The 23,810-nt window shown below is 52.7% G+C and overlaps 2 protein-coding genes across 3 annotated transcripts; one reads left to right on the forward strand and one right to left on the reverse strand.

Moving 5' to 3' along the window:
- Positions 1–895: 895 nt before the first annotated feature.
- On the reverse strand, positions 896–17,989 carry LUC7L (LUC7 like). Of its 2 annotated transcripts, XM_050317717.1 has the most exons (11): positions 17,828–17,953; positions 17,178–17,248; positions 15,945–16,039; positions 11,413–11,511; positions 10,575–10,685; positions 9,950–10,093; positions 9,367–9,543; positions 8,607–8,695; positions 4,615–4,644; positions 3,586–3,750; positions 896–1,265 (listed from the first exon to the last, which is right to left on the reverse strand). In XM_050317717.1, the coding sequence occupies exons 4-11, from the start codon at positions 11,506–11,508 to the stop codon at positions 1,124–1,126; spliced, it is 954 nt and encodes a 317-aa protein (XP_050173674.1). In that variant the 5' UTR covers positions 11,509–11,511; positions 15,945–16,039; positions 17,178–17,248; positions 17,828–17,953; the 3' UTR covers positions 896–1,123. The 2 variants fall into 2 exon arrangements, with proteins under 2 accessions (XP_050173674.1, XP_050173673.1); XM_050317716.1 differs by lacking the exon at positions 17,178–17,248 and having other exon boundaries at positions 17,828–17,989.
- Positions 17,990–20,939: 2,950 nt separating this feature from the next.
- PERCC1 (proline and glutamate rich with coiled coil 1) lies at positions 20,940–23,240 on the forward strand. Its single transcript, XM_050317750.1, has 2 exons — positions 20,940–21,085; positions 22,370–23,240. Exon 2 carries the CDS (start codon positions 22,407–22,409, stop codon positions 23,097–23,099), a length of 693 nt encoding a protein of 230 aa, XP_050173707.1. The 5' UTR covers positions 20,940–21,085; positions 22,370–22,406; the 3' UTR covers positions 23,100–23,240.
- Positions 23,241–23,810: the final 570 nt, after the last annotated feature.

Here is a 23,810-nt window from a genome sequence, read left to right on the forward strand (position 1 = left end):
AAAACAACACGTGAAACCGCGGAATTCGGTGTAAAAACGGACCCGGGGGGAGGGAGGGAGGGGGGCATGCACGGGGGACTGACACCGGGGAGCCGCGTGTGGAGGAGGAGGAGGGGAGGGGGAATGCCGGGCGGGCCCGCACAGCGTCGAGGGGACGCCCCGGGAACGGTAATTAAGGGCTGTAATTAACCGCCCCGCCCGGCTGATGAGCAGCGCCCGGCTCGGCGGGACACAAGGGCTTCACTCGCACAACTGCCACAAAACGCCGAGCCTGGCTGGGGCTGGCACAGCCGGGCTCCTTCCTGCCCTGGGGGGACAGACCCGGGCGCTGGGACAGCTCCAGCCGGGGCACCCCCGCCCCTTCTGCTCCCTGGCCTCGGGAAAGCACCAAAGCTCGGCGCTGCGGGTCACACAGGCCCCCAGGGCAAGCTCTGGCTGCAGAGTGCACAGTAAACAGGCAGATGAAACCAGCCCGGGTCTCCCACTGCTTTGCTTACACCCACTGTCTGACCTGTCAAGGGACTAAAACCAGACCTGAGCCCATCTGGTCACCCTCACAGCTTTCAGAATAAATCAGGGCCAAATTTCACCTGCCTTGCCTCAGCTGGACAACTGAGGCAACTCTCAGGTGCTGGAGACATAAAAAGGGGGTTGCTAAGCACTAAAAGGGATTAAAAAAAAAAAAAGAAAGAAAAATCAGGATTTTCTTTTGACATATATAAACAGAAGGAAAAACAGAATAAAGTGAGGACCAGCACTACTGGTGTGCTCACAGAGGGTCAGGGAGGGCTTTTGGGAAGGGCTGAAGCGTTACAAAGGTCAGGGCAGCTCAGGGCTCCAGGCACAGCACGGCCCCAGCTGCTGTCAGGACAAACACAGGGTGCCCACACTGGCCTGGGCTCAAAACCATCCATCCAGGTTTATTTATTCCTACTGAAACAAAACCCTGTTAAACAGTACGTAACTCTTGTGTTCTCTACAAACTCACAGCTATCTGCCAAACAATAAAAACCCCAAACTACAAAAGATGAGTTGTATTCAGTAAATATAAATGGGAAAATTTAGGCTTTTGTGTAGAATGTTTATCAGACTATTTACAGTGCAACACAGATCGTTTTTGAGTTCAGATCTCTCCAGCTTCTCTCTCTTCTGACCTCTTGGAACGAGATTTGCCGTTTGTGCTCTCGTGCCGCCTCTCAGAAGAGCTCTTGTCTTTCCTCTCTCTGTCTCGGGACTTTTCCCTCGAAGACCGATCTCTGGAGGATCTGAAGCACAAATGAAACCATCTCTGTCAGCTTCACAGCTCAGAACTGTCTGGCACCCACAAAGTGGCACCACCTTTCCCTCTCAGGGCTGTGGGGCAGCACAGGAACGTGCCTGTGGGTGCCCACGGTGGCAGCTCTGGGCTCTGTGGGGTTTCCATGAGGGAACACTGGCTCTGCACCCTCTGTCACTCCTTCCTCACAGGGATCCTTTCAAGCTCTGGCCCCAGGGGCTCTCTCAGGTCTTCCCTGGGCCCCTTATTAGTTTTCTGGGCCACACTAAAGCACCTGCAATTTTTTTCCTCGTCTCTGACTCAGCTCTGTCCGTGCCTTCCAGAGCGGTTTTTCATTTTGGCCTAAGCTTTCCGTTCCCCTGCTTTAAACACCAACTGGATCTTTCGCTCCCTCAGCCCTGGGCTTTTCATTTTGCACCCTGACAAACGCTGGCCTTGGCAGCACCCCGGGTTCAGAATCAGGATGACACAGATTTATGCTGTACATCTTTTCATGGCCCTGCCCGAGTGACAGCTACACATTTTCAGCAGCTCCTCCCCGTGTCAGCCCACACAGAACTAAGCAGGAGGCTTAATTAGGTCCAGTCTGAAAGGCTGTGTCTCGTGTGATTTGTGCCAGCTTATGGAATAGCAGAATTCCAAGGGAGCCGATCCTGAGGGAGCTCTAACAGCCCATCCCCCTTGGCAAAGGCTCCCACATTTTACTCCAAGGCTCAATACACAGGTTTTTCTTTACAGTCACAAGAGGAGGCCCTGGCAGGTACCTCAGAGGTTCCAGCTTTCATTCTTGTTGATTGTAAGGTTTGAAAATGCTTCACAATTGAAAGATCAAAACCTTAACAGCCCTTTGGTGTCACATGAGCCATTTCATTTTCATTAAACTGTGTCATTTAACCAAAACACATCACTCTGATGAGATTAACTCTCTACCTGTTCCCACCAGAGCACCTGCTGCCTGCAGTCCTCCTAACCCTGAGACCTCCAGATCCTGTGACACACTCTCATTCTTTCTGCAAGTGACACCTCAGACCAGCAGAACCTGAGGGCTGGTTTCATAAATTCTCACAGTGAAAACAGAAACTACAATTTTTTCAGGAAACAGGGTTTTCCAGTTTGTTCTCTTGTATTTGCTGTATTTTCTTAAACTGATCCTGGCCTGTCCCCAGTTCTCAGCAATTTTGTGCAAGTGTGTCAGTGCCAATCCCCCTGCAACCTCGATGGGCTGGTCTGGATATGACCAAGGGTTCTGAAGTAACCAAAGTTATTACAGGATCTTCCTCACTTCCTAATTGTCCAAACTTCTTTTATCTTTCATGTTCAAGACAAGATTTAAAAAAGCACTTTAGCATCTCAGCCATTGGAGAATTAACAGTATTTAATCCCCCCCCAATTATTAACAGGCTTATTTTTCAGACCATTATTTCCCTCCCCTTCACCAGGCACCTTTAAAAGCTGTTCTTGCCCCTCAGCTCAACTGACACAAGCCACACAGCAGTAGGTTTGTTTCTGGAGTTGTAGTCCAGTGGCCTAATCAGGTGAGACAGTGCTAAAGCACTCCCCTATTAACCAGGAGTATTTAAAACCAGCCAGATCTAACTTCAGCAAGCACCTGGAGATAGACTTACTGATGGGCCTAGAAGGGCTGTAAGGAAATGCAGTGATTCCATTCTATGTTTCTAACACTCCTACACCCTTGTCTCATCCTTCCTCCAACACAGAGGCTGTTTTGCTGAGTTTCACAGGAGACTTAAAGCCCTTCTTTGGACTATAGTGCTTCTCCTCAGCAACAGGAGAATGGTGTACTCCTCCTGGATTCCTTCTTCCCTCCTCTAGTGCTGATTCCTAAAGAATTATGTCTCTCTCTCTCTCAAGCAGCCTTCTAACAGACTTGCCTGAGACCCCAGATCATACACTTCCCTCCCCATGCCAGCACTGAGAGAAGGAATCTGGGAAGCAGAAGGTAAGAACAGAAATGTAACATCAAAACTGCCTCTCAGTCACTTGGCTTTGCAGGCCCAGAGAGGCTCAGTTAGCTCAGAAATACCTTGGTACTGCTTCTCATACAGGAAAACCAGGATTGTCTCAAGGCTCAGCACTGCAATCAGGGAACCAGTTCTACTGCTGGATTCTCCTCTCAGTTGGGATCTTGCCTTAGAGTTACTGCCCTCACGTGAGGCCACCGGGAAATCCTGCTCTGGCCCAGGAGCTGGCCCAGGCCCCTGAGCTGCTGCTGAGAGCCACGGGACGGGGAGTCTGTCTGTGAGCCAAGGGCTCCCCTCTCCAGAAGCACTCCTGCCGGGAATACATACTTGTGTTTGGAGCTCCTGTCTCTGGAGCCCCGGCGGTGCCCTCGGCTGTGGCTGCGGGAGCGGCTCCGGTGGCGCCGGTGCCGGTCCCTGGACCGGGAGCGGGACTTCCTCCGTTCCCGGGACGCCGACCTGGAGCGCCTTCGCCGCCTCTCCCGGGACCGTGACCTGCAGGGGACACAGCCTGGCTCAGGCCTGGGATCTGCACACCTGAGCCCACCCCTCAGACGTTCATATACCCATAGCCAGAGCACCAGCACTCGCTCCTCCCCAGCCACATCCCTGCCACACCCACAGCACAGCGCCCACCCCTCCTCCTCCTGCACCCACCAACACAGTGCCAAGGGATAAGACAGTTTGCTGGGCAGTTTTTTATATAAAAAGCTCCCACCACTATTATAAGCACATGCCAAGGGCCAGGGCAGAGCTTACAACCCTGCCTCGCTCAAAGTGTAAAAGGTAGAAAAGAGGCCAAAGTAAGTAGCCTGTTTATTTATTTTAAATTCCCATAACCCTAAGACAGTCTCCCTTGTGAAAGTCCTGCACTTTAGAAGCAGGTTGGTTTCAACCTGCTCTAAAAGCAAGAAGCATGCCAGAGGGAAATCTCCAGGTCCATGATCACACAGAATGCTGTCATACCATTCAGACACACTCTTCCAGAAATGTGGGGGTTTTAGTCTTGAATCAGTTATTTTCACATCTGAGGTATTTACATATGTAACAGATACTTCAGGCATTAAAACTATGGAAGTGTATCAGGGCCTATTTATTGGAAGAGGCACCAAGGACATTCCTGGACTCACTGTGGAGCACACAGACCCCATCCTGACCAGGCTGCACAGCCCAACGAGGGACACCAAGCCGAGCAGCACCACTGAGGTGCCCACGCTGTAGTTCCCATTTTTTTCAGGGAGTAAACCAAAGAGACTGAGGCACTGAGTGAACTCCATTTGTGAGACCCAGGAAAAACCTCAGCAGTTAAGACATAAACACACACAGGCATTTGGGAGAATTGGAGAACTGGGCACTCACCTTCGACGATCTCTATTTCTTGATCCAGACCTAGAGGGAAGAGCAGAGTTAAGTGAGAGGAGTTATGATAAAGCCAGTGGGGTTTCAACAGAAAAACTCATCCATGCTGGCAGCTCTTCACAGGAACACAGCAATACCCCAACTAATGTGTCAGTTTAGAAAAAAAAAGCTTGCCATTAAAACATTTAATTAGCTTCAATTTTGTGGGCAGTGAGAATTTGTCAAAAACCGAAGAACTCTGTCGAAACACCAGTTTCTGCTTGCAGAGCTTCCTGTCACAACAGGAAAGGTCTAGAAACCAGTTCAGTCTCTGATAAAGCACCACAATGAGCCTTTCTAAGTTTACTGTGCACATTTGTTATATATCCTTTACTCCCTGCAGTCTAACATCAGCTGGATCAACTCTAGATTTTCAAGAAGTGCCACTCTCCAGTCAGAAAGACACTTGGCAGATTTCTGGTTTTGGTTTTTTTGAGGCAGTTGTAATTTGAAAAGGTTTTAGTAAAGAAAACAACAGTTTCTACCTCATTGTGTTTGTTTAACAAATATTAGAGGGAAATTTGCATAAATATTTTATCCCTGTCTGGGAAAGATGAACTAGAAGAAAACAGGGGACACGGCCAAAAGGCAAGAGCTGAGAAGTGACAGATATAAACTTGAAAATCCTTCATCCCTGACTTAAAAAGCACTTGAGAAGACTAATCCAGGCCTCACTATTCTTTCTCATATTTCCATGGCTTCAGAGCTTGTGTGTGGCACTCCCAGCTTACTGCTGTCAGCTTTTGACATAAATAACATCACCGTTCTCTCAACTTCTGCAGCACCATTACTCAGCACCACTTAAAATACCACAGCACGTGCAAGACCCGCCCTCCCTGTTCCTCTGTGGCCACATTTCAGAGCCAGCTCACACCAAACCTTCACGTGCTGTCTGAACAGCCTCGTTTTGCTTTAATTAAGAAGTGGCTGATCTCCCTGTTCAGTGACTTAGAGACTCACTCTTGTAACTGCTCCCTGCTGCACAGACTCACAGGGGTGTTGCAGTCACACCCCTGGCACTGTGGCAGATGTGGCTGAAAGCTACACATGAAAATTGAAGAAGAAACAGAGAAGCGTCTGTTTTAACAACATCATTTAAAACCACACCCGGGTAAGACACGATTAAGCAAAGTGTGCACTGAACATTTCTTCACAATGAAATGGGGTTGTTCAGTCATGGTAGAAAGCAAAAGAAACCCCAAATTTAGAGGGGAATTCAGATAGGACTGCAAACAAGGTGGAGCTGAACTTGGAGACTGCCAACGAGCCATTCACTGAGGCAACACCCAGGAGCAGGTGAAGGAAAAGCTGACACACCAGGAGAGCAAGGCAATAACCACGCACCTATTCCCACCTAACAAAACCTGACGGAGCAGCAGGACCTCCTGGGGGTGCCTGGCAGGCAGATGAATTGTTCGGGTGGTTGTAATTACTCCAAGTTCTTAATGTTCTTCTCATCCCGATCACTTTATTCCAAACCACCAGTGCGCCACATCCTCGCAAAGCCCTTCCACGTCCCCATGAAAGCCTGGCTGCCCTCCCCTGCCTGTGATCCGAGCAGGAACACGCACAAAAAACTCCTGATAAACATACCCTGGAGTCACACTTCAGATTTCAGGAAGTATCCAACAAAACAGCTCTTTTCTTACTAGCCTGAATCAGCAGGAGACAAAAGAAGACTGCTGTCCAGAGGAGCAAGAGGCTGAGCGTGTCTATTTTCTTTATTTTTCCCTCGCTCTGGTCTCTGTATCACAGACTTTGTGCTGAGTTTCATAATCTGTCTTTTGTGCAGCCTAACACAAAGGAAATCCATTTGGCAACTCCACTGGACTTGTTTGCTGGTGTAGCCTGGAGGCAAACCCTGAGGGCTGCATTTCCAAGCTTGCCACCTCTCCCCAGAATTCCAGTCTTCCAAGATTACTGGGTACCCAACACCCACCAGCAACACCAAACAAACGACTAGTGTTTATTTACCACTAAGTGTGACAACCCAGTTCACTCATTCCTACGTGGAACAACAGTTTATTGATAAATTAATAACAGCTGTGAAAGGCAGAGTTTCACAAGGGAACCCAGAGGTTCCCAGAGTATGTCACAGTGCCTGCCAGTCACCAAAGACTCCCAAAGTCAAGTCATACTCTCTCTTACTGAGTAACATGAAGATGCTGCACATGAGGATATGACAAGAAGAGTTCTGCAGAAAACAGGTTTCCTGTGGTTCCCTAAAGTATCAGGCTCTGGATAAGGGGCTGTTTGAAAAGTGCTCCAAGTCACCAGCTAGTTTTTGATGGAGAAGTGCCCCTGTGAGTATGGTGTGCACAGCTCCCAGCGGGTAAGGGGCTGGGAAATGTGGGGTGTAACCTCAGTTCTGACACTGGGAGAACTATTGTCCTCCTTTGGGTCAAGGTCTCGTTCTGGAGAGGCAATTAATTTGACCTCCTCTGTATGGCACTCCTGGCTCCTTCATAACAACTTTTGCTGTGGTATCTGAGCAGGGGAGCACACAGGTGCCTCCACACAGAGCCAGCCATGGTGTCGAAGTAGTGTCACACAGGGAAGCAGCCAGAACTCAGACTTTAGGCCAACTCGGTGCAGTTCTTAAGCCCTTCCTATTTAAAGGCATAAATAAACATTCAAAAGCCATCTTCAAACCCCCTCATCAGGTGCATCCATACATGACCTACCTACAAACACAAAAGGCTCCTTAATGCTAAAGAACTGAGGGTTTTTTTTTAAAAAAACACAAAAAAACCCCAGAGGCACCAGAATGCTGCAGCACAAACTGGCACTTCATATTCCACCAGGCAACCCACAGAGAGAAAACCCATATAAAACACCCTAATTGATATAATAATATGCATAATACATAACAATTGGGGGCTTACATCTTTCACATTCCATCAAAATCACCAAGCTGCTTCATCCTGGTGTTTATTTGTCAGCACTTCCAGTAATTATAGCCAGAAGCCAGCACCACCTCAGAGCACAATTCAGTTACAAATCTCATTTGCCTCAGACAAACTCACTCTCCAGCTGACACCAAAGGTCAAAAGGAGCTCTCCACAAGCAGGAAGATTGGGTTTTTTTTGATGCAAGAAGTACAAGAGAAACACATAAGGTAACTGAGGAGATGCTGTAACAATGAGAACAGTATTCCCACCCAGCCACTTCCTCTGCCTGAGCCCTGCAAATAACCACCCTCCCCAAACGGGCTGTTCAACAGAGCTGTTTACACACAAGGTGCCTCTTCACTTCAAGTACAGAAGAAACTGTTTTTCCAGTTCAGCTGGCAGGAAGCAGAAGAGCTTGTCCTGAGAATACCAACATTCCAGCCACTCCTACTGCTCAGGAATTACAGACATCTGAGCAGAAGGTGACACATATGGCCACAACCACCAGAAGCAGTCACACCTTGGGATCTCTTGGATCCCCTGGAAGTGTTTGCCAAAGCTGTGCCAAAAGCACCTCACTGTTACTGTAGAAAAGTTCTGGAGCAAGACAGGCAGCCCCCTATTTAGCTCATGGATACCAGCTCCACAGAGCTGTCACCTCCAAGACTAGAAGTGAGGGGGCTGTTCAGGGAATATCTGCAAGACCCTTTTGAGCAGACCTAGTCCTCACTCATTTTGAACTTTCCCACTCAGATGCACTGGATGAGGGCATTTTATCCAGATTCAGATTCCCAAGGACAGGGAGTAGACCAATAAAAGCCTGAAGACAGGAGGGAGCTCCCATCTTTCAGACACACAATGGCAGTTGAAGCAATACACTCTGTGGTGGGGGTTTGTGCACGTGTTTCCATCTTTAACTGAACCCCAAGGTGCTCACACAGTATCCAGAGCTCACCTAACAGCTACTCCAGCAGCAGATGCTGTGTTCCTGCAATGCTAAGGTACGAAAAATCAGACTATTTAAAACCCAACTTCACAAGCCAGCTGTCAGGTTCCACTCACCGTCTGCCCATCCTCTCCTCTCGCTCTCTCTCCTCCCTCCGTCTCAAACGATCCTGGTTTCTCTTCTCTTGCTTTTCTGCCACTGTTTTCTAGGAAAAAAACCCCAAAACAGTCCACATCATATTTCAGCCATACAGTAACAGGTCAGGAATCTGCAGGGAGACCCTTCCCAGAGCAAGACAAAGAACCATTTCACTGCATTTTATGTGCTGCTCAAGATCTCTACCAAGGTTCTCATTTTCCTCAGTCAAGGCACTGACCTCAATATACTGAGTGAGGCACAGGAATCACAACTCTTACTAGAGCAGGCTAAAGGTCTCTGTTTGGAAGCAAGGCCAGTGCCACAACCCATTACAAACCTCTTCAGAAAACTCCTAATGGCTTCAGCTACTCAAGACCTTTTATGCTGACAGCACTATGTGAAACTTCAGTTCAAACATCTCATTAAGAGGCCTCAGAGTGACAAATTTCAGCCATATCAACGAGAAAAATACAGGTGACTGTACCAATGCCCTGAGGAATAAATGACAGCCATGGTCTAGCTTGACTGATTCTGAGGATACATATTTAGCTACCCAGAAAACACAGAACAGAACCCAAGACAAGGCTAAAAAAGGCTCCATTTGAAGTTTCAGGGATTCTGCAATTGGAAGATTCCGGGCTTTTTACAAGCACTCTGCAAAGAATTCTGTATTAATTTAATAGAAGTGTTCAATGTCTTCGAAACTACAAAGAGAAGGTTTAAAACAGAGAGGATTACCCTCAGCTGATCCAGTTTCTCACGAATCTGAATGAAACCCAAGTGTAATTTGCCTCCAAAGTGGTCAGCAAGACGCCGGTCGTTGTCATGGAGACCCAGATATGCTGAACAGACTTCACACACACGCAGCTTCTGCTGCTGGAAACTGGATGCAGGCATTGAATTTCGGTATTCCTCCTAAAGGGAGGCAAGAAAACCCACACAAGTGTCAGGGAAGCCTTGCATTGTCACGACCCTCCAGGGAAACCCCTGCAAAGAATGGCTTTCAAGAATGAAAACCCACCCCCACACAAAGGAGGTGCCACACAAACACTCTGTGGGCACAGCTAAGCCCGCCAGTCCATCCCTGCGAAGGAACAGGGACCAAATACTCCAGAGGACAAAGCCCTCCCCGCCACAGTCAGCTCTCTGCACTAGAGAAAAGTTTCTAAAAAGCTTATCATCCCCTGCCAACTGCTTGCTGGCACATGGCTGAAACTGGGAAAGGAGGTGCTGGCAGCACAGGAGCAGAGGTGGGAAGTGCCCAGCTGTGCCATGTGCTCAGCCCAGGCCCCTGTTCCAATCCACAGAATCAGTGCCATACCTCTGCCTCTTTCTTTTTCGCTCGGACTTTCTCCACTTCCATCAGGATCTTCTGAGACTCATCAACATTTCCTTCAGCTCCCAGCTGTTCAGCTTTAGCTAGGAGTTTTCCAATGTCTTCATTCAGCTCGTGTACTTTCTCTGCCTAAAGAGAGTAGTTAGTTTTCAGTAAGAAAAAAACGTGATGGAGCTTGCAGGAAAACTTTTCCCTTCTCTTTAAAAAATGCTGTTTAACAAAATCAGCTGCTGGAAGATGACCATAAATCTCCAGAAGTCAAGAGGCACAACAGAAGGGACTGGTGGGCCAATCACAACAGTCACCAACACCTGGCAAAAAGAGAGAAACTGGGCATGGAGAGGACATCATCAGTTCTGCTGCAAAAGCAGCACATTTCTGGCTTACAGGACAGTACAGAGTCCACAAAACCAGCTTCAGAAATGTCCTGTATTGGCCCAGACAAGCAAGTTCCCAAAGAGGAAACTCCATGAGCATTTGCAAAGTAAAGAGATAACCACAGGATGGATTTGCTATTCTAAACCATCAATCATCAGTGGTGTCAGAGACAACAGAGCACCAGAGCTCCCACACAGACTTCCAGAACCAAAGTTTAACGAGAGGCCAATACCTTTGCAGACACTTCAGCACTGATCTCTTCCTGTGTCTCAGCCAGGCGTTTCTTGGCCAGTTCTGTTCTCCTATCACACTCTGCAATGAAGGATTCCAGGTGATCCATGGCCTGTGTGATCAGACAAAGAATTAGGAATAAAAGATGCTCTCCATTCCACACATACCTTTGACAGCCAACAGCCATCTGGTGCAGTCCCTGTGTAATGCATAAACAATCTCAAGAACAGATGCTTTGGGGAAAAAAAAACAACAAACCAAACAACAAATGACACTCTGCAGAACAAATAACATTTGACCCGTGCCTGGAACCTGACCCAGTTCCTTGACTCTGACACATCACAGGATGCTCCCATCAACTCTGCTTTGCACTGGAACTTCCAAAGCAGGAGCAACAGGTGCACAGACAAAAGCACTGGAATAACATGAAAAGGGAAGACAGAATTGTTCTTCCCCTTGATCTGTTCCATCACAGAAGGCTAAATCACAGTGGTTTCACAAAAGTGAAACCACTGAGCAGAAGGGTTTTAATGTTAAATCCCCTTCTGGGACAGGGTACCAGGTTACAACGACCTGGTGCAGAGCAACAGGTGTGGGATGCCAGGAATGCCAGAGGAGCCTCCAGGCTAGCTGAGCTAATGGGGGATGGCAAGTGCCATAATTACTTGTACAGTTCCAAGTCAGCAATCAAGCCCACAGTCAGGAAGGGACTGCACATCCTGCGCTGGTCACACATCAAACACCACGATGAGCTGAAACGGTCACTGAGTTCTACTATTCAGATCAGTAACTTCAAGAAGCATTTCCCACAAAAGTAACTGAAATTTCTCCATACTCACATCCAGCTCAAAAAAGAGGTCTCTCTCTTTACTTGCAATCTCATAATCTGCTCGCAGTGCCAAGTCATGGATCTTTGTGCATTCTCCCAGGTCCATTCGCTGTGGAAGAGAAAAAGCAAGACCTGTGTAAAAACTCTCCATTATGGCAATGTTCTAAGTCCAGTCCTACTCCTGCTTGAGGTCATAGCACAGCCTTAGAAACTGCTGTGAGGGAGTTGGGTCTCCTTCAACAGGCACCAACTGCAAGTGCCTCCTCTCATGGAGCCACAGCACAGCAAAGCACACCTGCGCTCTGTTTAAAGCTCACCTGGAAATGCACATCTGTGAAAGGACAAGCCCTAATAACATATCAAATGACACAAAATTGTAGGGCAGAAACAATGCTTCCTATCAACAACAAGTGGACTTAAAGGAATAAGGGCTACAGCCAGTAGAAATGCACAACCCCCATTCAGCAACAACAGACTCTTAATTCTACAGCCAGCCCCTTCCCACAGCCAGCTGCAGCCTGGAATTTTAAAGCTTGCCCAGCAAAGCTAAGTCCTACAAATAAGCCCATTTAATGAGAGATTTAAGAGCATCTCCCTTCCCAGAAAGCTCTGACTTGCATGCTGCCCGTCCCTCCCACTGCAGCCAATGCTATTTACTTTTCCCCAACCCAGTAGTTAACAGCCACATGAACCCAAGTCTAATATGCTCTCGAAACAGAAATGGCATTTCAACATCACCAATTTGTAACAAAGAACACTTCTCTTATAGTAGAGAAAGAATATGACATTTTGAAAGCCAAAACAACAAAAGCCCTAATTGTGAGCCATAGTAGGAACGGCAGGGTACATGTCAAGGAACACCCCAGCCCTCTTCTCCTCTTCTCTCCCAGTCACCACCAGTTCCAAGGAGCCCAAACCTGCACACACACAACAAGTGTCAACTCACTGAACTGCAGGAAAAAGCTAAAGTGGAATAACACAGAATCCCTGTGGAACCTTCACAAACTAAAGTTGGGGACACTTATGTGAAACAATGCACTTGAACAGCAGTGTTTGGCAAAGAAAGCAAACTCCACCAGGTAAGACTCAGGTTTGCAGCAGTTATCTCTCATTAGCTTTTCTTTTTTAGACAAAAATAAACCAGTTCTGGATGACTTGCCACTATTTAGCCTTCCTCATTTTGCTCAGATTTACCAGAATAAGGAGGCCACAGGCTACAGAAACAGACACTGCATCCAGAATAGTCCTGCTGAGCTCAAATGGTGGAAATTTAATGCCTACAAAAAAAAACCACATGCTGGTACTTTCAGAGCTTGATCATGTTCATCTTCAGGCAAGCCTCTTCAAAGAATGCTGGAGAGCTACTGTTATTTTACCACAAAAATAACTCTTTCTATGATGTGACATATCTTTTATTCTCATGGTCATTTGACTGAGATCACTTTCCAGAACAGGGACAAATTAATGATATTAGATGTGATTGTCACAGATCACAAATATTCTTATCTGAACTTTTCTTGCAAGCTGAGCCACTTAACCCCATTTAAGAGAAGGGGCTTCAACCCAAAACTTCAGAAGAGCCAACAATGTGCACCTGTTTGTTAAAAGAGGAGAACATTCACCAGCTTACAAACCTCAAGTCTTCCTCCATGTCCCTTGGGACATTCTGAGGCAAGGAGATTTCACAGGTATTGCTCACATGAGGTAAGACCAGCAGCCCTTCTGCCTCAAAGCATCCTCTCATCCCAGGGAGGGCTGTCACCACTCAGCCTTTCCACAGACATCACAACTTGCTCCAGTCAGCACTGGCTGGTTTGTAACACAGGTGGCCAGCAAAGCCCAAGTGAAGATTTAAACCCCCACACAAGATTTAACACACAGATTGAAGACATTTAGATGTCACTGGTTAGTCCTGCTCACATCTCCTGAGCAATCCACATTCTGAGGCATCTCTTATGTTCTCTGCTGAACTGCTACCTCACCACAAAGTGAAATTTCCACAAAGAAGGCTCTTTAGTAGTGATCAGAGCTGCAGAGTTTCACCTGAGTGAACAAGGAAAGCACAGACCCCCCATAAAACAATTCTAAAATCTACAGATTTCAGCTCACTCATATTCCCCTGTCAGGGACACAATTCCCTGAATGTAACTTTCAAGCTATGTTCAACCTGGGCAGCTTTCAGATTCATCTGTCCAGTTCTTAGTGGAGCTCAAATTCAGGAGGATTACCAGCTGTAAATAAGCTACAGTGGTTTTCTCTGGTCTCTGTGGGTAAGGAAGAAAATTCTGGGAGAAACTAGTTTAGTAAGCCCACAGGCTTCTAGAGAACCACTGTAGCTTATTTAGTGACGAGTTAAGACAAATTTCTGGAGCCAAAAGGAGAATAATCACAGAAACAATCCAACATATGGACAGCTCTTATGACCAGGAATGCTGGTGCCCCTGAACAAAGCAACATCAACAGGCCTCCTGCAGCTCCCGGGAATATTCCAGAGCTTTACTGACAGCCTGGACTCCTTCTCTTACTCTGCACCTGAAGGTCAGTGAATGGGACTCCCATCACATTCCACTGAGCACAGCTACCCAAGAGAGCAGCTTCCAATCAGCCTCCCACCAAGGAATGTCTGCAGGCACAAAGGATGCAGCAGGAACAATGCCTTCAGGGGGAGGACGCAACACAGCTAGCACCAGAAGGCTTGGAGCATCTGTTGGAAGTTTCCAAGAGATCCGAGGCCCTGATTGCTGCAGCAATACACCTAGAGATGGGTGTTACCCCCACCCAGCTGAGGCCAACTCGCCCACACAGCCCTTCCTTCGCAGAGCACCACAAGGTGCCCGTGGAGCTGCCCGGGATCACGAGGAGAGCCTGCACATTCCAGCTGGGTTTCATTCCACGCTGCTAGTGCTGACAGCTGAAGTGTTGTTCCTGTTCTGGACATCACATGTGCTTTCAACACAGATCTGGGGCACCAGCACTTTTCCTTGCCCCCAGGAACGGGCTGACAGTGGTGCAGAGCTCCACAGCCACTTCAAGGCCACCACAAGATCATCTGAGTGACCTACAAGATCAGGTTTATTCCATCCTGCTCCTGCAATTTCTGAGCACAAACTCCACAGCAAAGAGGGAAAGGACAACTCTATCAAGACAAGTAACACCAGAAGCAAGAGAAATAGATTCTTCAAGGTGCTTCCCTGCCCTGGGAAACTCACAGCCCACCTGAACACCTCAGACTTTGGCACCAGCTCCTGCAGTCACAAACATCATGTAGTTCAACCCCTTTAAGTCATCATTTACCCTCCTCCTGGAAACCTCCCAGAAGAGGCAGAAGGCAGCCTGCACCTTCAAATCACCCTTTGGGCCCCAAAAAACTTGTAGAATCTCGTGTCAAAAAATATACCTTGACCACAGTGACCTACATGAAGGATGGAGGTTTAAAATTCTGAAATGGAAGTGATGGCTGATGGAGCAATCACTGAAAAACGTATCTGAGGTTCAAATGAATAAAAAATAAATACACAGAGACTGGTATTCAGCTCTTCCAATCTTATTCAGAGGCAGCCACCGAGAAGCTGAAGTTTGAGCACTCAGAGCTCTTTCCAGCAGTGCTGCCACAGCCCTGCTATGGCAGTGACACAAGCTGGGCAGCAGTGCCAGCCCTCCCTTTGCTGGAGATCCACAGTGTCCAGCCAGCTCCCAGAAGAGCAGCAGGAAGGGCTATAAATAACCACAGCATCTTCAAACAACCTGGGCAAGTGGATGGGCACTGGGAACGCCACAGCATTTCTAGCAAAGGCTGAGGGTGGATTTCAAACACCCCTATTCACCTCCCTCCTGGAATTCTGTAACACAGCAACGGGGACAAAAGACACGCAGTGTTTTCTTTCCCAAGTCCCAGCTTTCATCTGGGAGCCCAAGCTGAACACTCACCTCACTGTTAAAAGCCCACATATCACCTTGTGCTCTCAGAGGGAGCACGTGAGCCAAACCTTTGAACACTGGCCAGCCCTGTTCCCACAGGGAGCAGTGAAGGAGCAGAGAGAACCGTGTGAGACCAGCGGGGCAGAGAGACACAAAAACCAAACAGCTCAACCAACCAGCCTTCGTCTGGAGCTGTGACCTGCCATTGCCACCCCACTAGGAATGATGGAATAGCTGCTGTTCCATCAGGAAACACCACAGGGTTGGAGGGAGGAGACTGAGAACCTCCAAGGACTATTGCAGCTGCTAAGAAAACACCTGCTAAGCTGAAGATGCAACAGTGAACTAGAGCACCCAGGGCAGCAGCCAACCTACAGTCTGGGAACCACCACAGGACAAGTTTCAGGCTCTGACCACCTCAAAACTGCTAAAAAGAGAAAGGATTTTACAACTTCACACATGGGATTGTGAGGGAAAAAGCATTTCAGGCGTATTTTAAGAGCTCCTGACTTCAGCAGTTGCCATACACAGTTCACAAAAGCTGGAATTAGGACTGGGACTGCTCTCTCCTAGAAGTCACCCACCCTCCCCACCAGAATCCCTCAGGACAGATGCCATACTTACTGTTCCAGCCAGGATATCGTGGGGACAGCAATCCAGGAGGTGGCTCTTGCAAACACGATCGTCTGTAAACTTCACCCTTTGTCTGGTTTCATCTCCTGCAATTCATGTGTGGTTTAAATAAGGAGACATTAGAACACCAAGGGAACGCAGGCGTGGGCACGAGCATTTCACCTCAAAATGCAGATTAAAATACTTGGTGCTCCTGCTCCCCAAATTTACTAAAAAAAAAAAAAAAAAAAAAACAAACCAAAAACCAACTAAACAAACCAGCTTAGAGGGCAACAGGATATTCTGGAACACTTATAATTGGCAACAAACACTATTTTAGCATTTATTCATCCAGGACACCATGTTAAACACAGTGCTGGCGAGCCAAGCAACGTCCAAGGCCTGTCATCCATATAAAGAGGCAGCACAGCCAGAAGAGAGAAAAGCAGGCAGACAGGCTGGCTCCCAGCTATAAACTGCTATTTTTTTTTCCACCCATTTTTTTGTTTTGTTTTACTGCGAGGAAGGGGCAGGAGATACCAAACCCCACGGATCAGCAAGCAGGGCTGTGCTGGGCAGTTTTTACAGGCAGCTGCTCTTTGCTCACGTGGTAACTGAGCCACCAGTCCTTCTGGTGTGGAACCCGACTACACCGTGTGCTCTTCCCAGGCCGTGCAAAGGTGGTCCTGGCCTGGAACACACCCACCCTCAGCCCACCCTCAGAGGACATTTTACACTCAGGAGCCACTTAAAACGACACAATATCAGAAAAGCAAAAAAAAAAAAATTAAAAATAATAATAATAATAGGAAAAAAAAAAAGAAACAAAGTTAGTCAATACACACTGCGAGCTCCAACACATACTATACCCATCTGCATTCTTCAAGACCTCAGCTGCAGAATTTTATGCCCATTGTTGAAAAGTTTTAAAGGAAAAGCTTTCTTGCCCACACCTGCAGTAAGGAAGTCAGGGGAATGATACATAAAAGTAAAGGCAAAGTGGTAATGGTATGTGACAATTTTAAAGCTCATCTGTGCATATGACACAGGTATGTGTAATACTAAAGTATGGGAATAGTAAAGTATTAGGATTCACAAGCATCCAGGAATAATGTTGTGTCTACTGAATTTTTTTTTTCATTTTTTTTTCTTTCTAAGCTACACTTTTAAAGTTACTTGTGAAAAAAAAGCAAACACTTTTTTTTTTTTTTGTTATAACAGCTTTAAAAATTGGTTGTGACTCACGGCTCGATGAACATGAGGCTTTTCTGCAACTCCCTTGCAGATTGATGTAGGCAGGCAAAGATACACTGAACCTTTATAAATAAAATAGAGGGGCCACAATTGTTCAGTTTGTATGAAATAAAAATATGGGAAGCAATTCAATAGCAACTCAATACACAGAGAAAAGAAAAGCACTTATTCACTTACGAAACAAAGTGCAAAGTGCCTGGACAGCCCTGCTAACGTGCCAAAGGGGATTTAAGTACCCAGCGAGTCGCAGAAGGGAGAACACAAACCGCAGCGGGGCCGTATTTTGCACGGGCTGTCACATTTCTGGTGCCGGACCGCACCCGGCGCTGCAGGCACACCTACCTAGTGCCTCTGGATGCGCGGGCACGGAGCCGGCCCTGGGCCTGCCCGCTCGGCCGGGCCCGTGGCGGCGGGGCTGGGCCGCGCCGGGCGCTCCCTGGGGCCGGGGCGCGGCGGGACCCCCATGCCGGGCAGGCCGGGCCCGCCCCGCCGCCACGGGGCTGGGGCCGGGCGGGCGGGGGCGGATCGCGCCGCAGGTCCGGAGCGAGCGGAGGCAGCGGCCGGGCCGGGCCGGGCCCCGCGCGCTGAGGCGGCCGCCGAGGCCGCGGCGTTTCCTGCAGGCCCCGCCCGCCCCTACTCACCGTCCCGGGCCGTGCCCATGAGCTGGTCCAGCAGGGCCCGCATCTGCGCCTGGGCCGACATGGCGGGGCCGAGCCGGGAGCGGCGGCTCCGACCGGGCGGGGCAGAGACCGGCACCGAGCGCGGTCCCGGGGCCTGGGGCGGCGGCGGCTCCGCGGCGGCGGCGGCGGCGGGCGCTGGGCGGAAGCGGCCACGCCCTGCGCCGCGCGGCACCACGGGAATGGTAGTCCGCCGGGGGAGGGGCAATGGGCGGGGCCTGAGGGACAGGGAGGGCGGGGCCGGAGGGAAGGGGTGGAGTGAGAGGGCGGGGCCGAAACGAAGGGGCGGGGCCGCAGGGGCAGGGAATGGATTGGGGCAGGTGGATGGGCGTGGCTCTGATAGGGGGCGTGGTCGCATGTCAGGGGCAGGGGCCTGTCGAAGGGGCAGGGCTGGCCGGGAACACTCACGGGTTCCCCATCCCGGGTTCCCCATCCCGGGTTCCCCATCCCTGGTCTGCCCCGTCGGGATCGAGCCCGTCCCCGGCGCTGCCTCGGGATCTGCCCCGGGACCCGCCCTGGGGCTGTAGGGTGTGGTGGGCACAGTAGCCGGGCCGCGGCGAGGTGCGAGGCTAGGCTGCCGTGGCTGCCGTCCGTCCCCACGGCACTGCGACAGCGGGGGAACACCGGGGGGAAGGTGGGGAGGGGGAGTGGGGGGTGAGGAAAGCCCTTGCTGGGGGTTGATGGTGATGGGATGCATGGCCAGGGCAGGCGGGAGGCAGAATGGATGCACGGACAAGGGGATACAGCGATGAGGGGATGAGGACAGGTCAGCTCAGCCCAGGACAGGACAGGACAGCCCAGGACTGCTTCCCCAGCTGCGGGAGGGGGATAAGGTCGTGGTTTTGCAGCGGAGCTTGGGCTGTTGCGGAGCTTTGCCGGGCGCTGTGTGCCCTGTCCATCTCTCTGAGCTCCAGCTGCAGCTCCCAACACCCCGCGGGTTTCACCTCCATCCCTTCACCGCGAGCTCCAGGCCCCAGCCACCCTACGGATGCTCCCTCCCACCGCGCCTTTGTGCTGCCGCAGGGCTGCAAAGGCAGCGAGGGTTGGTGCTGGAGCCCTGCCTTACAGGCCTCTCTGTTCTGCCATAATCATGCCTGTTTTCCCCCATCTTAAAGCGTCAAAGCTCCGTTGGCTTTAAAGCACCGGCAGCGTGAGCCAGCCCCGAGCATGGGGTGCAGGATCAACCCTCGAGTGAGGGCTGAGAACACCCTGCTTGTCTGGGGGGTCTCTGCAGGCAGGAGACCCCTTTCCCTGTGCAACGGGAGCTCCTCATGCCTGGCCCTGGCAAAGCCTGGAGCAGGGATGGCCACCCTGGGCCCTCAGATGGCTGCAAAGCCACATGCCTGCTGCAGGGGCAGTGGCATTGCTTCTCCCTCCAGCTCGCCCCTGGAACAGTCCTGCTGAGCCTTGGATGCTCCCTAAATGTGTTATTCCATTCCTTCCCACAGAAGGGAATGGGCACTCCCAACTCTGTGAGCCAAGCCTTGTGCTCCCCACGTCCTGCCCCACCCTGGAGCCCCTTGCCAGCACAGCCAGACCCTTCCCACCCAGTCAAAGGGCTGGTGCAGCCCTTACCTCCAAGCCAGGCTGAGCTGGAGGCTCCGTGAGCTCTCCCCGGCTCCTGCACGGCAGTGAGACCGTCTGGGGCAGCAGTGGCTGGGGACACGGGAGGAAGCCCCCCTTCCCTGTGGACCCCGGCGGCGGGATCAGGCTCCCCAGGGATGCAGCCGATGGCCACGTCAAGCCGTGCCGGGCGGGTGGGTGACAATGGGTGTCGTCAGGGAGCGGCCAGGAGGGTGCCCGTGGCTTATCAGCCGTGTTTGCCCAGCGGTGCCCGGGCGGGATGGCTGATGGCTGCTCCCGCCCGGCTCTGCCAGGGGGAGGGTTTGGAGAGAGGAGAGGCAGCTCTGCGGAGCCGGTGCTCAGCTCTGCTCCCGCAGGGTGTCCCGAGGCTGCCGGCCCCGGGGAGGGGGTGGGCACAGCCACGGCGCTCCCCTTGCCAGTGCTGCACCGTGCCAGGGGCTGGGGACCCAGCCTCGGCACCGGGGGACAGCTCAGCACAGGGTGCTCGGGGCAGGGGGCAGGAAGGGCTCCGAGGGAGCTGTGGTCACCCCAAGAACAGCAGAGCAGGGCAGATCTGTAGCAGGGCTGTGCCTGTCCCCAACCCCCATGGCCTTTGTCCTCACTCCCTGTGTGTCCCCACCACTGGTGGCAGAGTCCAGGCACTGTGTCAGGGCCATCCTGTGCCCTCCAGCTGTCGTGGGCAGGCTGTCCTGTGTCCTCTGGCTATCCCGTGTCCCTGAATACCCTGCATCCCCCAGCTGTCCATGTCCCCTGGCCGTGTTCTGTGCTGCCCCAGACAGCCCTGCTGGCACATCCCACTGCCAAAGCAAAACCAGGACCTCTGGCACAGCCTCCTTTGTGAGCTGAGCTGATTCCCATCGTCACCATCCTCAGCCCCTCGGGTTCTGTGTGGGCCAGCAGGGCCACAGGCCATAAGCAGAGACGTGGGGCACCCCAGTGCCCCATCCCCAGTGACAGAGCTGCCATCCAGGCGCTGTGGGGCTGGCCCAACCATTCTCCACACAGCGTGTCCACCTTTGTATGCACAGGTTCCAAAACCCCTCCCGAGGCTGGTCAGGGAGCCCGACACCCACCTCGGGGGAGGGGGCACAAGGATGGAGATGGGGGGTCTGAACCAGCAGCACCTGGGGGGACCCCAGAGAGAGTCTTTGCCCACTGCAGCGGCAGCCCCTGTTTGCAGAGGCATCGCTCCATACGCAGTATGTTCTTCAGAAGATCCCTACTCCAGGAGTCAAAATAGCATGAAATTTAATTTTACGCCTATTTGACAAAGCTTGATTTCGCCTCCAATCAGCGGGGAGATAAGAGCCCTCGGCACAAGTGTGCGGGCAGTTTGGCAGCTGGGGCTGCCGATTTAATAGGTGAATTTACAGGGACAACACTTGAAAATCCCCTGGCTAGTGAACCATTAAGGTGAGCCCTGCCTTCCGTCCCCGCGTCCCTCCCCGCGCCGCTCTCCCGTTGCTGGGTGCTAAAGCAAACCCCGGCTCTGTTTACCGAGTCTACTATTACAATACGGCTACCAAATATTTGCCAGCCGCCAGCTCCCGCTCCGCTATAAATACTTCAGGCCCAGGTGGAGGGACGGGCAGGGGGAGCGGTGCGGGAGCCTTTGCATGGCCGGGCAGCAGCGCCAAGGTGAGTGTGAGCCGCGGCCCCCCGGGCAATGCCCTCCGGCACCGCGGTGTTCCCCAGGCTGAGGGGGGCAGTGGGACGGCCCGGCTCCGTCGCTGGGGTGGCCCCACTCTGCTCTCCCCACAGCCCGGAGAGTGCCTCGGGTGTCTGAGCCTCCCCCAGCCCACCCCGCGGCAGCACAGAGGCAGGGTCGGGGGTCCCGCGGTGGGGACAGCACGAAGAGGGGTGCATGGTGACTCCAGAGATGGCAAGGACAATCTCCTAGGCTGGGTATATGGCCCAGCACCACCTCTGGAGTGGCTGGAGCAGGACTGGTCCCCCAGGATTTTTGTGCCCTGGCCGGGGCTGGGGCTGGGGTGATGGCAGTGCCAGGCTGGTGACCAGGGGTGCCCTGCAACAAGGTAGGGCTGGGGCTACTGCTACTACAGGCAAGGTAGGGCTCCTCAGCACAGGTAGCATGAACTACAGAGGAGTCTCATCCAGCTCTGCAAGACCCAGCCATGGCTGGAGCCCACCAGGGTGGTGTGGGGAGCTGGTGAGTTCACCACATCAGAGAGGAACCCACGAGGACATTCTGTGAGCAGGACACAGGGCTTGGTGTCCCTGGTGCTGAGCCCAGGGTGGCAGGGTGTGTTCTGAGCACAGGGTGGTGGGATGGGTGCTGAGATGAGCCCTGTTCACCTCCATACACAGCCCTGGGCTGAAGGGGAACATCCCCCTGCCCAGTACCTCTGGGGGATGTCCCCACTGCCCCCTGGCCCAAGGCTCAGGGCAGCATTCCCATTGCCTTATATCCTGTGACTTTGTGGGAACATGCCCTATATGCCATGACCCAGGGATGTTCCCATTGTACCACATCCCATGGATTCAGGCGGACATCCCTGCTGACCCACATCCCATGGCCTGATGGGGACACCTCTGTTGGCTGTTGGGGTTCAGTTAGAATATCCCCACTGCCCCATGTCCCATGGCTTGGGGAGGGGTGCCATCCCTGCTGCCTCATATCCCATGCCTTGGTGGGGACATCCCTGCTGCCTGGTGTCTCCGTGCTCAATGGGGATGTCCCTGCTGCCCCATGTGCCAGGGGGAACATCTCCACTCCCCTGTATCCCGTGGCTTGGTGGGCACGTCCCCAGTGCTCCCAGTGGGAGATGATCCCACTGTCCTACAGCCCCACCCTGGCCATGGTGTGGCACAGCACGATCTGCTGCCACCTCAGAGCTGCAGGGCCGGGCTTTGGGGAGGATGCCATGGTGTGTCACCCTCACCCTGCCGTCCTGCCCGCAGAGTGAGCCCAGGCCCCGGGGTGGCCCCGAGCACTGACATGGCCACAGGGGTCATCCAGCCCCTGGCCGAGCTGCGCCTGCCCTCGCCCTTCCCACACGGCCTCCTGCTGCCCACACACCCCGAGCCCGACTTCCACGACCTCTCTGAGGAGGAGGAGGAGGAGGAAGAGGAGGAGGAGGAAGTGGAGGCAGCAGAGGAGAGCGTGAGGCCAGAGCCGGCTGCCTCCAGCACTGCCGAGACCACCCTGCGGCTCCTCAAGTTCTCGGAGCTCATCAGCTGCGACATCCAGCGGTACTTTGGGCGGCGGGGCCGGGAGGAGGCCGCCGGCTCCCAGCCCGTGCCCAAGGACTGCGGGTCACCCCAGAGCGCCGGGGCCCAGCCCGAAGCCCCGCGGGGCAGCCCGGGGGCCACGCACAGGCTGGGGCCGCTGGCTGAGCTCTTCGAGTACGGCGTGCACCGCTGCCTGTCCCCGCGGGCGGCCGGCGGCCGGACACAGCGGCTGGAGAGGAAGTACGGCCACATCACCCCCATGCACCGCAGGAAGCTGCCGCCCTCCTTCTGGAAGGAGCCAGGCCCCGCCGGCCTCCTCCACACCGGCACCCCCGACTTCAGCGACCTCCTGGCCAACTGGACGGTGGAGCCGGGGCCGGAGCTGCCGTGTGCCGGGCGGGAGCTGCCGCTGGAGCCGGGCCGCCCGGGGCTGGAGGCCGAGCCCTTCACCGGGCTGTGACCCCACCGTGGCCTCGGGGGCCCCTGGTCCTGCCACGTGCCACTCGGTTAATGATAAATTTTGTCGCCCCAGTGCCAGCGCTGGGGCACCTGGAGCTGCCGGGTAGGAGCGGGTGGTGGGACGAGCGAATAAATGACTCCCGCCAGGCACCAGCACGTGTGGTGTCCTTTGCCACCCGCCCCTGCGGTGTCACTGCTGCCCGTGACAAAGGGCCATGGCTTGGCATGGCCCCCCGGGCCCGCGGGGAGCGCGGTGCCGGCAGGAGCCAGCAGCCCGTGTTTACTCTGCGGCACAAGCCGGTGGATCCCATCGCTTATCTCGGCCACGCCGGGACAAAGGGCAGCGCGGGGCCTCATAAAGCACCCGGCTGCCAGCACCCAGTGGGGACTGGGGACCCATCACTGCCTCGGGGACCCACTGCACCCCACAGCAGGGCCAGGGAGCTGGAGAGCAGAGCTAGTCCTTCCCCACGACCCCAGCACCAGACCTGGCTGTTACCAGGGCTCAGCCCAGGCATCCTCGGCTTTGTGGTGGCTCTTTGTTGGCCTTGAAAGGGGAAAGCACCCGGGAAGGGGCAGCCAACCCCTGCCTTGAGCACTGCAGCGCTGCTGAGGAGCAGCCCTCAGCATGCAGCCCTCCCCCAGCTTCTGCCCTCCCCATAGCAGCAGTGGGGACAGGGCTCAGCTCAGCCCCCAGTGGACACCAACAGAG

This window comes from Myiozetetes cayanensis, unplaced genomic scaffold, assembly GCF_022539395.1.
Source record: "Myiozetetes cayanensis isolate MyiCay16 unplaced genomic scaffold, myiCay2020 scf20-37, whole genome shotgun sequence".
Taxonomy (NCBI): Eukaryota; Metazoa; Chordata; class Aves; order Passeriformes; family Tyrannidae; genus Myiozetetes; species Myiozetetes cayanensis.

Excerpts from the sequence above, each read along its gene's own strand:
- LUC7L (XM_050317716.1), bottom strand. The coding sequence starts at position 17,888 with ATGTCGGCCCAGGCGCAGATGCGGGCCCTGCTGGACCAGCTCATGGGC. Across the intron at positions 9,544-9,949 it reads CGAAAAAGAAAGAGGCAGAG|GAGGAATACCGAAATTCAAT; the intron begins GTATGGCACTGA and ends GCCTCCCTTTAG. Across the intron at positions 3,751-4,614 it reads AGAAATAGAGATCGTCGAAG|GTCACGGTCCCGGGAGAGGC; the intron begins GTGAGTGCCCAG and ends TGTCCCCTGCAG.
- PERCC1 (XM_050317750.1), top strand. The coding sequence starts at position 22,407 with ATGGCCACAGGGGTCATCCAGCCCCTGGCCGAGCTGCGCCTGCCCTCG.